General features: G+C 45.1%; 1 protein-coding gene across 3 annotated transcripts in view; it reads left to right on the plus strand.

Moving 5' to 3' along the window:
- Mtcl1 (microtubule crosslinking factor 1) overlaps positions 1 to 13,792 on the plus strand; it is a 115,463-nt gene that overhangs the window by 87,454 nt on the left and 14,217 nt on the right. For all 3 annotated transcript variants that reach the window (XM_028762226.1, XM_028762227.1, XM_028762228.1), the window contains exons 9-10: positions 7,227 to 7,394; positions 10,773 to 11,027. In XM_028762226.1, the coding sequence (XP_028618059.1) occupies positions 7,227 to 7,394; positions 10,773 to 11,027 (423 nt within the window). The remainder of the gene's footprint in view (positions 1 to 7,226; positions 7,395 to 10,772; positions 11,028 to 13,792) is intronic.

Here is a 13,792-nt window from a genome sequence, read left to right on the forward strand (position 1 = left end):
TCTATCTATCTATCTATCTATCTATCTATCTATCTATCTATCTATCTTAGTGTTCCTAAAACAAAATAGCATCTGTATTTGGAGACTTGAGATCTTGAGAGATCTCTGCATACTTTGTAACCCTCCTTGGCTTCTCAGAGTGTTCTGACAGGAAGCCTGGATCCCCACCCTGGCTGCCTGCTTGCTGGGGGTAAGGGTGCAGGTTTGAGCACTGAGCATAGCCCAGCCTTCCAACCACAGGCATTCTGGATTACCCCTGCAATGTGCTGTAGCTGCCATTTCCCACCTGTCCTCTCTTCCCAGAGTTGTGTGGGTCAAGTGGGAGTTGGCTGTCACCAGCACTTTGGATTCCAATGAGAAAAAAAACAGTGCTATTTGAAGTGCAGACTAAGGGGATCTTTGGGGTTTCTCTCAGCACTTTCTCTTCTTCCATACACAAATCAGAACAGTTGTCTGTACCCCACCCACCTTCCTTCTCCCTGGAGCCGTGTGACTCAGGATGGAGATAATAACTTTCAAAGGAGCCTCTCCTCACACTCACCAGGAAGTGCGTCAGTGTGCCAGAATCCCCGGGGAGATTTGAGGTCATGGAATAAGTTTTCCAGCAGTGATCTAGTTAGAAACTAGAATGGTACAAGCTATGAATAAAGCTTTAAACTGTAGGCATCTTATTGATTTGAAAAGAGGTATTGTCAGTCTTCAGAAGTGTCTGTTATTGGCTCTAATCAATACTTAGACAGAATCCTGTCAATAGGAAGACCATGTGATGGGCCTTTCTGAGGAGAGCATCCAAGCACTTTGGAAAAGGGAAGAGATGTACCACATCTGGTTTTCTAAACAGTCGTGGAAAATGTTACCCTTGGGGTGAAAAATAATGTAAAGTCACTCAGCCAGAACCACCCATCAGTGTCTCTGAATGTTTATCTCCTCCTCGCCCTCTGTGGCTTCTCTTAAAAGTAGGGCAGACACATGTGAGTTTCCACTGCATATGGTGGGCTGGAGGATGGGCTGGTGGAGGAGTGCGCATGTCAGAATCAGCTCTGTGTCTCTCCGGAACCACCAGCCTGCAATTGTGGAAGGGAACGTGTGCACAGTGCTGTGCGGTGAGGACAGGAGATGGATGAGCTCTACTGTAAGCGACAGCTGGTTTACTGGGAGTGAGTGTCCTCCATCAGAAGATCTGCCGCTCTGGGAGTGGTGTGGTTATTAGCCAGGCAGCCTGGATGCAAGAGCCACGACACGTGTTTTTAAAAGCTGCTGTGCAGAACCATGGCCCCTTCGAAGCCCAGGCAGAGTGATAAGTAGAGTGGGAAACATGGCCAAATGGCTTACCCAAGGATCAATAAACAACTAACAACATTCTCCAGCCCCAATCTTGGGTTTGCGTTTTGCTGCAGTTCCCACAGTGGAACCCTGTCGATGGCAACATTTATCATGTCTGGAGGAGTTAAAGAACATCGCAGGTGTGCACTCACATTGAGTACAAAAAGCAAACTTCATCAGATTGGCAGATATCTGGTTGTGCCAATATACCCTGCTTCCCAGTCTGTAGTTACACAACCCCCATGGCAGTGACCTCATTCTCAAGCACAGTATGCACTTTCATCTTCTTTGCTGCTGAGGCTGAGAGCAGGGAAGAACCAGCTGTGTGGCTCACGTCAAGCTCAGGGCTGTCCGCTGCCCCATGGCCATTTGAGGCCAGCATCTCGGAAGCTGTTTATGCACGTTATACTTTTTAGTAATTACTGAAATGGAGGTCTGATCACAGGTGATTCGTGTTGCCAGCATTTCGATCCGATGGTCCCAGGGCAAAATGAAAAGGGTGGCTTGGATGGCTAGAGAGAAAACTGCTTGTTTTCCCGGCATTGGAATAATTAGTTAAAGGAAAGTTACCCTGACATCCAGAGGTACGACACAATTCATGTGGCGAATGCAGCCTAACAAAAGATTCACGACAATATCAGAAGAAACTTGACTTCACATTGATCTCTGAGACATCATTCACTGTACTGCCAGAGGCCTTCGTCCCCAGAGCAGCTGCACTGTTAAAGCCTTAAAGAGATGTCCCCAAAGCCGGCATTCCCTCAGCTAATAGACTCTGACTATGCTACCTCTCTGTCTGTCTGTCTTTCTCCAACATAAAGAAGATTCTGGACAGAGCATGTCTAATGAGATTAGCATGTCAGAACGATAAACCACCACTCTAACTCCCTTCCCCCCAGCTGTGGTAATACAAACCTATGATCATACCACTCAGGAAGCAGGAAGATTTCAAGTCAGAGGCCAACTTGAGTGACATAGCTAGTCTCTAAAAACAAACAACAAACTTCAGTGACTCAGGATGCCAATGTAGCCCAGTAGTAGGACACTCACCTAGAATGCACAAGGCCCTGGGTTCAGTCCCTACTCCCTCCAAAAAATTAATTCTTTAAAAGGTTCCCCTCTTGAGCCTCGATAGTATGTATTTTTTTTTCACTGTGACCTGGTTTATTCTGTAGATCCTGTAGCTTCCTTAGGAGCCAGACCAGAGCAAACTACAACAGAGCACATGATCACACACTGTTGGTCTTTGTTGTATCTTTGCTCTGCACACACAGGTAAAAATTTACAGGTACTTAAGGTACGTAGTAAAAGGGCTCACCCTCCCCCCACCCCAGCTTCCCTCCTGGAATGCAGCTCACTCAGTAGTTTAGAGCATACCTTCCACAACAAAGGCAGGTCCTAGAGCTCTCTGGTCAGTGGTTCAAATGATCACCTGATTTTTATCAGGCTTGCCCTGATTTCTCAGGCCAACTTATACATACCAAGTTATTACCTATTTTTAGCTGATAGCTCAATGTAACTTACTAAACAAGTATCTCTTTAATAATCCCTCAGCCACCTGATTTTATTCTTGGGGGGACTTTTAGACTGTAGACAGAGCGCCCGCCCTCCTGGTCATGAGCCCCTGGCACATTCCCAGTCAGAAGGCAAATGATGTCTGCATGGCCATGAGTATCATTCCTGGAAGCTCCCACCACAGTAGATTATACTTTCAAGGTCAGTCTTCGGTGCACCATTCTCTTTTATCTGTGGAAAGATAATAGTTTCAGAAAAGAATGCTGAATTTAATCTCCGTGTAACAATGAAGTCAGGAGTGACCAATGGCTTATGTAGGAAAATGTTGCTGATATGTGGATCTAACCTTTTAAGGACTTGTTTGGGGTTTCCTGCCAATAGATGTGGACCGCCTGGAGTTGATTCATCTGTTTTTATCGAATACCACATAAGCTGGCTTCTCATCTTTGTTAAATAGAAACTGGGCATGCATGGGTCAGGCAACCAGGGCAGCTCCCTCAACACTGCAGAACTCCCCTGCCTGTGTGGACAGCTGAAATAAACAGGAGGCAGAGGCCATCAATGCTATGTTGTGCCTGGCTTTTTGTGAGTCACCCCACTGTGGCAGGTCAGAGTATCCCATTCACCTTTAGATTAAGACTATTTCCAAAGGTAATGGCTTAGAGGCCATGCTGAAGATGGCTTCACTCTTCACATGGTTGCTGTTCTCAGTGATGCACAGGTTTCAGAAATCTCAGATACTGAAAAAATAGTACCACAAGTAACTTGGTATACCACCTATCTTATCTTGCCTCATTTGCTATGAACAGTACCACAGGCTCGTAAGGCACTCCGGGTGGCTGAAAGCCAACCTTGAACCCATTGAAAAGAATGACCCATGAGCATAGACTTCAGGTTTGGATTTTATAGTGCCCCACCCAAGAGGTGAGCTGTGAAGAACTGGAATGTTCTTAATCAAAGGAACAGGAAATAGTAAGGTTGTTGATATCTTCCAACCAGTCTGAAAAGACTGGGTAGTCATGTGTGGTTTTGTTTTATTTTGTTTAGGTTAAAACTGTACTGAAATGTACAAACCAAAAAAATTTTGCATGGTTAGACTCTGACACAAAAAGTTCAAAAAGCTCTTGTGTCCAGATGACTTTCCAGATCAAGAAGTCTTTATGGACCAGAATCTTCCCTCTGTAGACCTGGCTGGCCCTGAACCCACAGAGAACCTACCAGGGTTGATATATTTGTTTTTACCTTCCTTTGGATATCTTCTCTTTTTACCCTGACACTGGCATCAGAACAAACATGAAAAAGATGACAACAGTTTCTCAGAGACAGGATGGATTCTCCAACAAAATGAAAAGAAAACAGTTGGGCCCAGTATAATGTGAAGTTTTAAATGTTTCTGGCTTAGGTTGTCTGTCCTTGGTGGAGACAGACAGAGGTTACAGTCTGGAGAGTGGGACTTACCGTACCTGTTTGCTTTGAGCTTTAGGTCTTCCTCTCTCTGTAAAATGTATCAAGATTATAGGAAATATAAGGGCATATAGATGAATAAGTCAGTACACATCCTGGGTACATACAAAATGGTAAGTAGGGGCTACAGAGATAGCTTCACAATTAAGAGCACTACCTGCTCTTCCAGAGGACCCAGGTTCGATTCCTCATACCCACAGGGTGGCTCATGACCATCTGCTAACTATGCATGTAGTGGATGGAATATATGAAGGCTAAACAAGACACATAAAATTAATAAAATTAATTTAATAAAACAAAAAAATAAATTGTAAGTAGTAGTGACTATTATTATTGGATTTATGCATGTGGATAAAAAACATCTAGAGGAACCATGCACATCCATGGCATGTGAGTCTCCAGAAATGTTGACATGGTATTGTGAGAAGCTGCCTGGCTTCCTGTTATCCCAGTACAGGGCTCCTGTGTGATTATAAAAACAGTTGCAGTCACATTGATTCTCTGGGCTTGCTTACTCCAGTTGGCCACCTTCACTCCAAAGCAGTTTTGGAGTTCATATGATAAGGATACTGTCCTGGGATCATAGGGTATTAGGCTGATGACTTGGAACCAAATTTGCCTACAAACATTAAGGCTTAATTTTATTGGATGCAATATTTGCTAATACCAACCCGCCAGCTTTGCTTCCAGAGAAAGTAAAATTTCAATCTGCAAAGAGGCTGTAAAGCTCAGCATCTAATGTTGTTAGTAGTCACATGATACAGGGGTTGATCCATCACAGGCTGAGCCTTTATATGACTTGGGATTCATGAAAACCAGTGATTACATGTAAAAACCCCCTTTTTCCCCATGTAAAATGGGAAGAATGACATCCCCGAAGACCAGATCAAAACTTTTACAGTTATTTTACACTTAGATTTTATTTGATTTGAAAAGTAGTGATTTTTCATTTAAAGATCTAAAGGTGAAAAATATATCTCTTATGAACAATATCTTTTTTTTTTTTTTTTCAGAAAATCCCATGTAAAAATGTGTATTTCTCTTTCTTATCTTGATGGGTGATTTGCCTGCAAGTGAATCTGCACCAAGTGCATGTAGGGTCCACAGAGACCAGAATGGGGTTTGGATCCCTAGAATTGGAGCTCAGGGTTGAGAGCCACCTGGTAGGTGCTGGGACTCAAACCCTGGTGCACTGGAAGAACAGCCAGTGCTCTTAACCACTGATCCATCTCTCCAGCTGCTTTGTAGGTACTTTTGATGTAGAGTTTTATGTGTTCATGAGTATCCATCTTTGTAAGAGTTAATAGCTGAAGGAGCTGTTACAAATTTTAAGAAGTTTTCTATCTGTCCAATTTTTCAGATTTTAGCTGAATTTTACTCTAAGTGCCTTTTGTCACAAGTAAATATTGGTGTTGATGGTCACAACTTTAAAGAGACACTAATGCTAATAGACCTTATCACTGTTGAGATCAACTACATTTGATATAGTAACTTTCAACTGCATTTTGATATAGTAAATTCTGGGGACAACCATGCCCTTCTAGGTCATTAATATGCTGTGAGTGATTAATCTCACATTCTTTCTGTGGTTAGTGGATTCAGGAGTATCCATCCCTGTGACATGACATTGTCATTTATGAAGCTTACACCCGAGAACCACACAATGGAGTTTATAAATTTCTTCAATAAATTTGCTTCTGTGGGTTCATCTGCATTCATAGCTATCCTGCGCCATGTGTGGCCTGTGATAGATGGTTATCAATGCATGACTGAGAAGTGGTCTTGCCTGTAGAATCTGAACTGGAGCCTGTGTACCGGCTGAGTGGAGCAGGCCGTGAGATTCCTGGGCACCAGAGCGGCAGTGTGAGCCGGAGGTAGAACTTAAAATGCTCGAGGCGGGATTTAGTTCCTAGTTCCTTGTGCTTTCCTAAGTAAAACAAACCAAGAACACCCTGACGTCATCGGATCAAGAACTCAGGAACTCAGTGCTTTATGTCTAACTAGGATCATGGCTGCACTTCATATCAAAAAGCCATAATTATTTAGAGCATTTAATTCAGACAAACCTTCATCCTGTATTTCCCTCGCTCCTCTTCTTGCCTTTTCAGTTCCCAAGAGACAGAGCCTCACCATGTAGTTCAGGCTGGCTCTAAACTTGCAATCCTCTGTCCTAGCCTCTCCAGTGCTGGGATTACAGGGGTTGTATGCCAGACTTTGTGACATAATGCCTGTACCAACACACACTAAAGCAGCAATGAGAGTTTTGAAGTGTGCCTTCAAAGACTGGGCAGGGTCTGGAAAGCTTAGGAGCTTTTATGTCAAGCACAAACAGTGAGGTAATAGTTCAGTCTCAGGATCAGCAAACCCTGCGAGTAATGTGAGCATCTCACCTTTGGCTCTAATTAGGAACTGTCAGAAGCTCCCCTCTCCCTTCCCATCCTGCCTTTGCTAGTCATCTTTGTAGCCCAAAGAGTGACACTCCCCCACCACCACCACGTCTCTAAGACCCACTAGGACCTCAGAGATTACTTCTAGCTCAATAGTTGGCACTGGAGTGATATTTAACACAGCAGCCATCCTGACTCAGAATCCTTGATGTTTGAAGTCCCACAAAGCGTCCTGACAGCCTGGCTTTCAGAGGCTCCCTGTAGCTTTTGGCAATTTATTGATTCCAACACTAAGGGTTCAGAGTAACTCTGCTGCAGGTGCCTGCAGCGCCAACCCATGGTCCGGCCTCTGAACACGCCTACCCGAGGCCTTGGCCTCACTGTGGGACCATCTTGCTACTATTTAGTGATTGGAGGCCCCTCCCACCTGTGCCTTTTGCAGGGGCAGGTGTTCCAGACCCCACTGACTGAGCCCCTCTGTTTCCCATTCCTGAGACACAGTCAATGAGGTAGCTTAACCCGGCTCTGTTCCGACAGGTGGTGGAAAACCAGCAGCTCTTCAGGGCCCTCAAGGCCCTGCTGGAAGACTTCCGTTCGGAGCTGCGCGAAGATGAACATGCGCGGCTGCGGCTACAGCAGCAGTACGCCAGCGACAAGGCTGCGTGGGATGTGGAGTGGGCTGTGCTCAAGTGCCGCCTAGAACAGGTACCTGCCCCTCGCCCCACCTCCCTTGTGAGCACTGTGTGTGTCTCTACCCTATCCAGGATGGATGGGGAAGAGGCACAGGTTCGTTCTCCACAGCAACCCTGCTTCAGGGGCAGGGAGAGCAGAGCTTGAGGCTGCCTGTGATGTGCCTAACCACCCAAGTCTCCTGGTTCACAATAGTCTATTTCCTGGGGGAGGTACACCTTCAACAGTAGCATTTTGTTTTGTTATTTGTCTCCTTGGCACTAAACAAGGCCTTGGAGGAGCTCCATTGAAGGGTTGTCAGCATGAAGTTGTCGACAAATGGAGATGACTATTCTGGACCACTATCCCAAGAAGCCAGAGCTAACATTTTTTTCTTTTTGAGACAGAGTCTCACTGTGTAGTCCTGGCTGGACTGGAACTTGCTGTGTAGACCAAGCTGGCCTCACAGAGATTCACTTGCCTCTTTGCTTCCCAAGTTCTGAGATGAGAAGTGTGTGCTGAATTTTGTGACCTTCACACTGTGGTTTTGTGACCTGAAAAAGGAGACATAGGGCTGCCCTTTAGAAATCGGAATATGGGAAAGAGCTTCCACTTATGGCTAGGAAACCTTGTCAAGTTCAATTTCCCTTTTATACTGAGGAAATGGAGGCCCAGAAGGCCCAGCTTACCTCAAATCTGAGTCAGAGGGAGCTAGGATGGGGAGAGCCCATGTGACCCTCCAGAGAGGATTTATAGCCCAGCCAGTGAAGTGTGGCTTGGGCCATAGGAAGTCTCTGCTGAGCTCAGCTTCTCTATGTATCTCCCACACAGTCTGCTGCTCCAGGGTGCTTCTGGGTTGTGAGGTGGAACTAGGGTCTGTGTGATGTTGGTCATTTATTGTCTAGCCTTTGTTGTGAGGCAAACTATAAAGTAATTAAAATTTTATGCGAGTTGGCTCAGCCAAGAAAGGAAAAAGTTTCCTAAAAAGGAGATACCTCGTAAATAACCTCAATCATGATAAAAGATGAAAAGGTCTTATTACTCCCAAGAAACCAGTTCTCCTAGGACAGTCCCCACCCCAGTTCACTTGCTTGGCCACCTGTACCCGTGAAGTTCGCCTGCATTACTACCTGACCCCCACCTGACTCCAGGTACCCTTCAAGTTCACCTGCACTGCCACTGATCCTGTGTCCTCCCTGCCTCCCCCTCCCCACTGTCATCTGCCATCAGATTCCACAAGCTTTCCCAGTCTGTCCTCTGTCTTCAGGTTTGCGGCTTATAGTCTGTAGAGAGTTAGGAACAACAAAGCCTTTCAGTTCAAGCCTTTGAAATGACGGACCCATGAGCCACCAGATATAAATATGCAAGGATGTTCTTCCGTGAGCTGCCATTTAGCCCTTTAGAAGTGTCACAGGCGCAGGGGATCTGTGTAGACAAGAAGGAAGACATAATTGTTTTGCTAACCACTTTTAGACATTGTACCTTGGCTTCAAAGGAGCCTGAGATCCACTAGTGTGTTGGCTACAAATTAAAACCTCGGGAGAAGAGGGCCTTCATGTCAGGAAACAAGCTAGGCCCTCAAGTTTAGAAGCCAGGTGATACCACAGACTGTTCATCTTCTGCCCTGACTGTTTAGAAAGTATTTTCAACATGCATAGTCCAGGATCAGTGAATGGCAGATAATGCCAATAATTTACTTGTTCTGAGACCAGTTTGACCTCTTGTCTTTAAATATGAAACAAAAGCCTAGATATTTTCAGTGGAGCCCAAATCTCTTTTTTTATTTGATTGTTGGTTGGTTGCTTTTTATTTTCCCCCTCCCAAAGTAAGCCTTCCTTTAAATACTGAGGATCCAGCAGCAAATGAGACAGTCCTTGTTTTTAGCTGGGCTTGGAAGTGCATACTTGTAGGAAGGCTGAAGCAGAGAGATCCCAAGTCTGAGGTCATCCTTGGTAACAAACTGGAGTCAATTTCAGGATAAAGGTAATTGCCTAGCATGCATGAGGCCCATGGCTGCATCTCTAGGGATCTTTGACGAGCAAGTACTTCATCCCCCTCCTCATCCTCTTTGTACCACTTTTTACCTCTGTATGTGCTATATATATAAAGTATCACATCCTATATATACAAAGTATCACATCTGGTTTTGTTTGCTTCAGACAATGAGTGGTGTTTAACCAACTAAAACGGAGGAAATGAGTTTTATATTTGCAGTTGCCATTTCCATTCATTGTGCATTTTCTGATAGATCAAAATATTGGCCCATGTTTCTTCTGTTTGAAGATCCTCCCTTGTCTGTCTGGAAGGGCAGGTCTGCTGGCAAGCGTTGTTTTTGTTTTTATTGCATGTTTTCACTTCTCTGTGTTAGAAAGGGTTTCTCCGTAAGTTTTTTTTTTCTCCGTCAGAATTTTATTGTCTTAGTTAGGTTGTCACTTCTCTGATAAAACACCAGCAACTTGGTGTGGAAGAAAGTTCATTTCACCCTACACTTCTACATTGCCATCCACCAATGAAGGAAGTCAGGGCAGGAACTCAAGGCAGGAACCTAGATACTGGTACTGAACCAGAAGCCATGGAGGGGTGCTCTTCCTTGGCTTGCACCTCATGGTTTGCTAAAGAACCCAGGACCATCAGCCCAGGGGCAGCACTACCCACCATGGGCTGGGCCCTCCCATCAATTATCAATACACAGACTTGCCCACAGGCCAGTCTTATGGATGCATTTTTTAAATTAAGACTTCCTCTTCCCATAACTGTTTAAGCTTGTGACAGTTGACAGGAACCAACCAGCACACACTGAATTGAATTTTTGCCTCAGCCATTTAGAGGTGCCCATCGTTATCCGGCTTGCAGAGTTTCTGATAGTTTTTGTGTGATTCTTGAGCACCATGTGTAGTGATCGATAGTTCTAGGACCAAGAGCACCGAGAGAAAACAGGATGTTTCCTGAGCATCCAGAGGGAGGAGGGCCCAGTGCTGTGCCTTTGCATAATGTCTTCTCTCTGGTTTCTGCCAGTTTGAAGATATAAGATGTATATAGTTTGTTTGGCTATTTCACCCTCAGGTATTTGAGGGTTGGCATTTTTAAAAGGATATCGGTTTCCATTATTTTGACCCAGATAGGGGCCAAGAATATTGGACCAGACATGGTACCACCATCAAGGAGCTGCAGAGGCAGAAGACAGAGTGGCTTAGACTGGGAGGTGAAGCTAATAAGGAATCTTTAAGAACTGCATTCAACAATCTAGAGATTTCACATTCAATATTTTTATTTCTGGCCTTAAAAACCCATGGAATCAGTCCAGTTCGGCTTGTGGATGTATCCTGGCTTCATGTGTGTAGATCTACTGAGCTTTCTTTCTCCTTCCAGTGCTGGACTTCCAGAAAGGGTGTTCATATCTTTTCTTCTTGGCAGCTGGAAGAGAAGACTGAGAAAAGCTTGGGAGAGCTGGACTCCTCTGCTGAGGGCAAAGGGGCCTTGAAGAAGGAGAGAGAGGTACACCAGAAACTGCTGGCTGACAGCCATGGACTGGTCATGGACCTGCGCTGGCAGATCCATCACCGAGAGAAGAACTGGAACCGGGAGAAGGTGGAGCTGCTGGAGCGTCTAGACAGCGAGCGGCAGGAGTGGGGGCGGCAGAAGGAGGAGCTCCTATGGCGGGTGGAGCAGGTAGGTATGCTGCAGCCCCGGAATGCACCACAGGTCCAGAGCGCAGCCCAGCCCAGAGTGCATTGCAGCCCCAGAGCATGGCAACCTAGAGTGCACTGCAGCCCAGAGTGCACGGCAGGATGGCATGTGGTGGCTGAATCACATGACAGAGGAGGGCCTTCATCTCATGGTGGACAGGAAGCACAGAGAGCAATAGAGAAGGACTGGGCAAGCTGTGGCAGCAAGGCCACGGCCCCAGGGACCTGCTTCATCCAGCAGGACCCCACGTCTTACCTTTTACCACCTCCCAGTAATACCATCAACTAGGAATTCATTCATTCATTAGGCCAGAGCCCCAAGGATGTAGTTAATTGAAAGGCCACTACAGACACTCCCAGGTCAGCATTACTTAAGGTAGGCATTTCTCAATCCGGTGAAGTTGACAATTAAGGTTAATCATTACACCCTACTATCACACACACCTTTCATTGCAGAGTTGGTAGATGACGTGCCTTTGTATATATGTGCAGGGGCTGGGAAGTGACCTTTTGAAGGGATTTGGAGATTAAACTTGAAAGGGGAGGTTATTTCTGGTCGCCTTCAGGGAGTTCTTCCCCAGAGTACTCTAACTCTTAGGATGGCCATGGAAGACACGGTGATGGCTGCAGCCTGAACGGAATCGTAACCATTAGTGAAGTAATTACCAAACCAAGTTAGAAGCCACTGTCTGCTGGTGATTGCTCCTGCTGTGGGTATTGCTGAGCTATGATTTGATAGGACCAGAACCTAGGGAGGTATCTGGTAGCTCATCATCTTCCCGTAAACAAACTCAGATGGATGTGGTGAGAGCAGTGGGAATTGTTTTCCTGCAGCCTGGATGATAATAATAATATTAATAATAATAATAATAATAATTATTATTATTATTATTATTATTTATCTCCACATTGCACACGCTTGGTGCCGTTTACGTAGCTGCAGTTGGCCTGGACTGCAGGTCCAGAAAATTCAGGTTTTCACATCACACTGAGAAGAGGTTTTAGAATTCCTCAGTGGCTGGATTTTCAGTCCATGGATACCCTGCCTCTTTCAATCCACCATCCCTATAAATGCATAAAGCCTCAAGAGATATCAGTCAGTTAGAAACGGTAATTAGGATAAAGGGGATCACGACTCCATTATAAGTACTCACTCGGCTTGAGCTAATCAGAGAACCTTTTGAGAAGTATGCTCTGCTAACTGCATATACGGCAGTTATATGCTATGCTAAAATTGAATGAAGGTGAATTTGAGTTTAAATTTGCACAGAGAAGGACCCAGGATGCACTTAGTGACTTAGAAATGACCCAGAGCCTTTGACTTAGTAGAGAGGAAGAAAGGGCACTACAGACAGAAGGAGCGGAAGCTCTCCTGGGTTGATCACCAATGAATCACCTTGCTAATATTTGATATGGCTCCACTTCAAAATTCTCCAAATACTACCAAGAGGAAAGTCATCACTTCCTGTTTGGTTTGGAAATACAGCACTGTGAAGAATCTGCCAGATTGTGCCTAGCATCTGTGCTCTGTTGAGTGGGTCTGCCTCGAGGCAGAAATTCAGAGCTAACAGTAGCATGTATTCTTATAAAATAAATACCAATTTATCACACCCAACTTGGTTTTTTCTTAGGAGACATGAACAGATGTCTCTGTCCCAGATGGAGTTCTGACTACAGATCAAAGAATGATTCAACCCAAATCTAGTTTAGTGAACCTTTGAGTTTATTGGGGGTATTTACAGGACCATGGATGAGAGGTTACTTACAGGGTGGCTACCAGGAGGACACCTCACTGATAAGCACACCGCTGCACCATGATTTGTGAGTGTTGTACCTATGGTACACAAACTGCAGACAGCTCAGCCAACTGTTGTCTTCTTCCTCAAAAACTGTTAATGTTTATGTAACCTTGGAGAAGACTTAGCGAATCTTCCTGAGCCTTGTATGTTTCATGAAGCTTTCTCCTCCCTCTGAGAGGCAGGCAGTGTTTCATCTCCTAGGAAACAACAGTAACCCATGGCAGCCTGGTACTAGGGACCTTCATTCCCAGCTACTACTTTGGATTGCTCACCTGAGTGTCCCTGGTTTAGTGAAGCCATCGTGTTCCCTGTCATGGGCCTTTGAGGATCCCTTTGTCTAGTCATTGTTGCTTGTTGATCCTGTCCCAGGTTTCTTTAGCTTTCAAAGTCACACTTGCTGTAAATTTGGCAGGCATCTAAGGCTTTTGTTTTTCTTTGGGGAATGAGGAATTTCTAGCAAAGAAAACCTTGGCCAGGCACATCTGATGACATTCCGTTTCTGAAGTGACCCAGGGCTGAGCTGCCACCTCACTTTGAGACTATTTTGGGGGGTGGTAACAAGGATGAAGAGCTGAGCTTCATGTCTGTGTCTTAGGTGTTGTAGCACCTGGCATTTCAGGTGTCCACCCAGCCCTCACGCCTGTTCTGTAGACTCCAGCATCTGTGCAGGATTTCCCTACTTATCAGAGCAGCCCATGATGAAAGGATGCTGCACACATGTAGACGCGGCTCTCAGAAATGAGTCTAATTTCCCATTTCAGCGTCTTAAAAGGGTTTTGTAGTCTCACTGCCCTATTTGGAAACTAATACAGTAGCCATTTTATCTGAAAGAGGACTTTGGTTCAAGTGAGTGCTCATGGAGATGTATGTATAAGTGGAAACATGCACAGGTTTCATTGCTCCCCCAGTTGCTTGCTGGTTTAATGTCTAGCTGTACATTCCATAGATG

This window comes from Grammomys surdaster, unplaced genomic scaffold (genome assembly GCF_004785775.1).
Source record: "Grammomys surdaster isolate TR1022 unplaced genomic scaffold, NIH_TR_1.0 132, whole genome shotgun sequence".
Taxonomy (NCBI): domain Eukaryota; kingdom Metazoa; phylum Chordata; class Mammalia; order Rodentia; family Muridae; genus Grammomys; species Grammomys surdaster.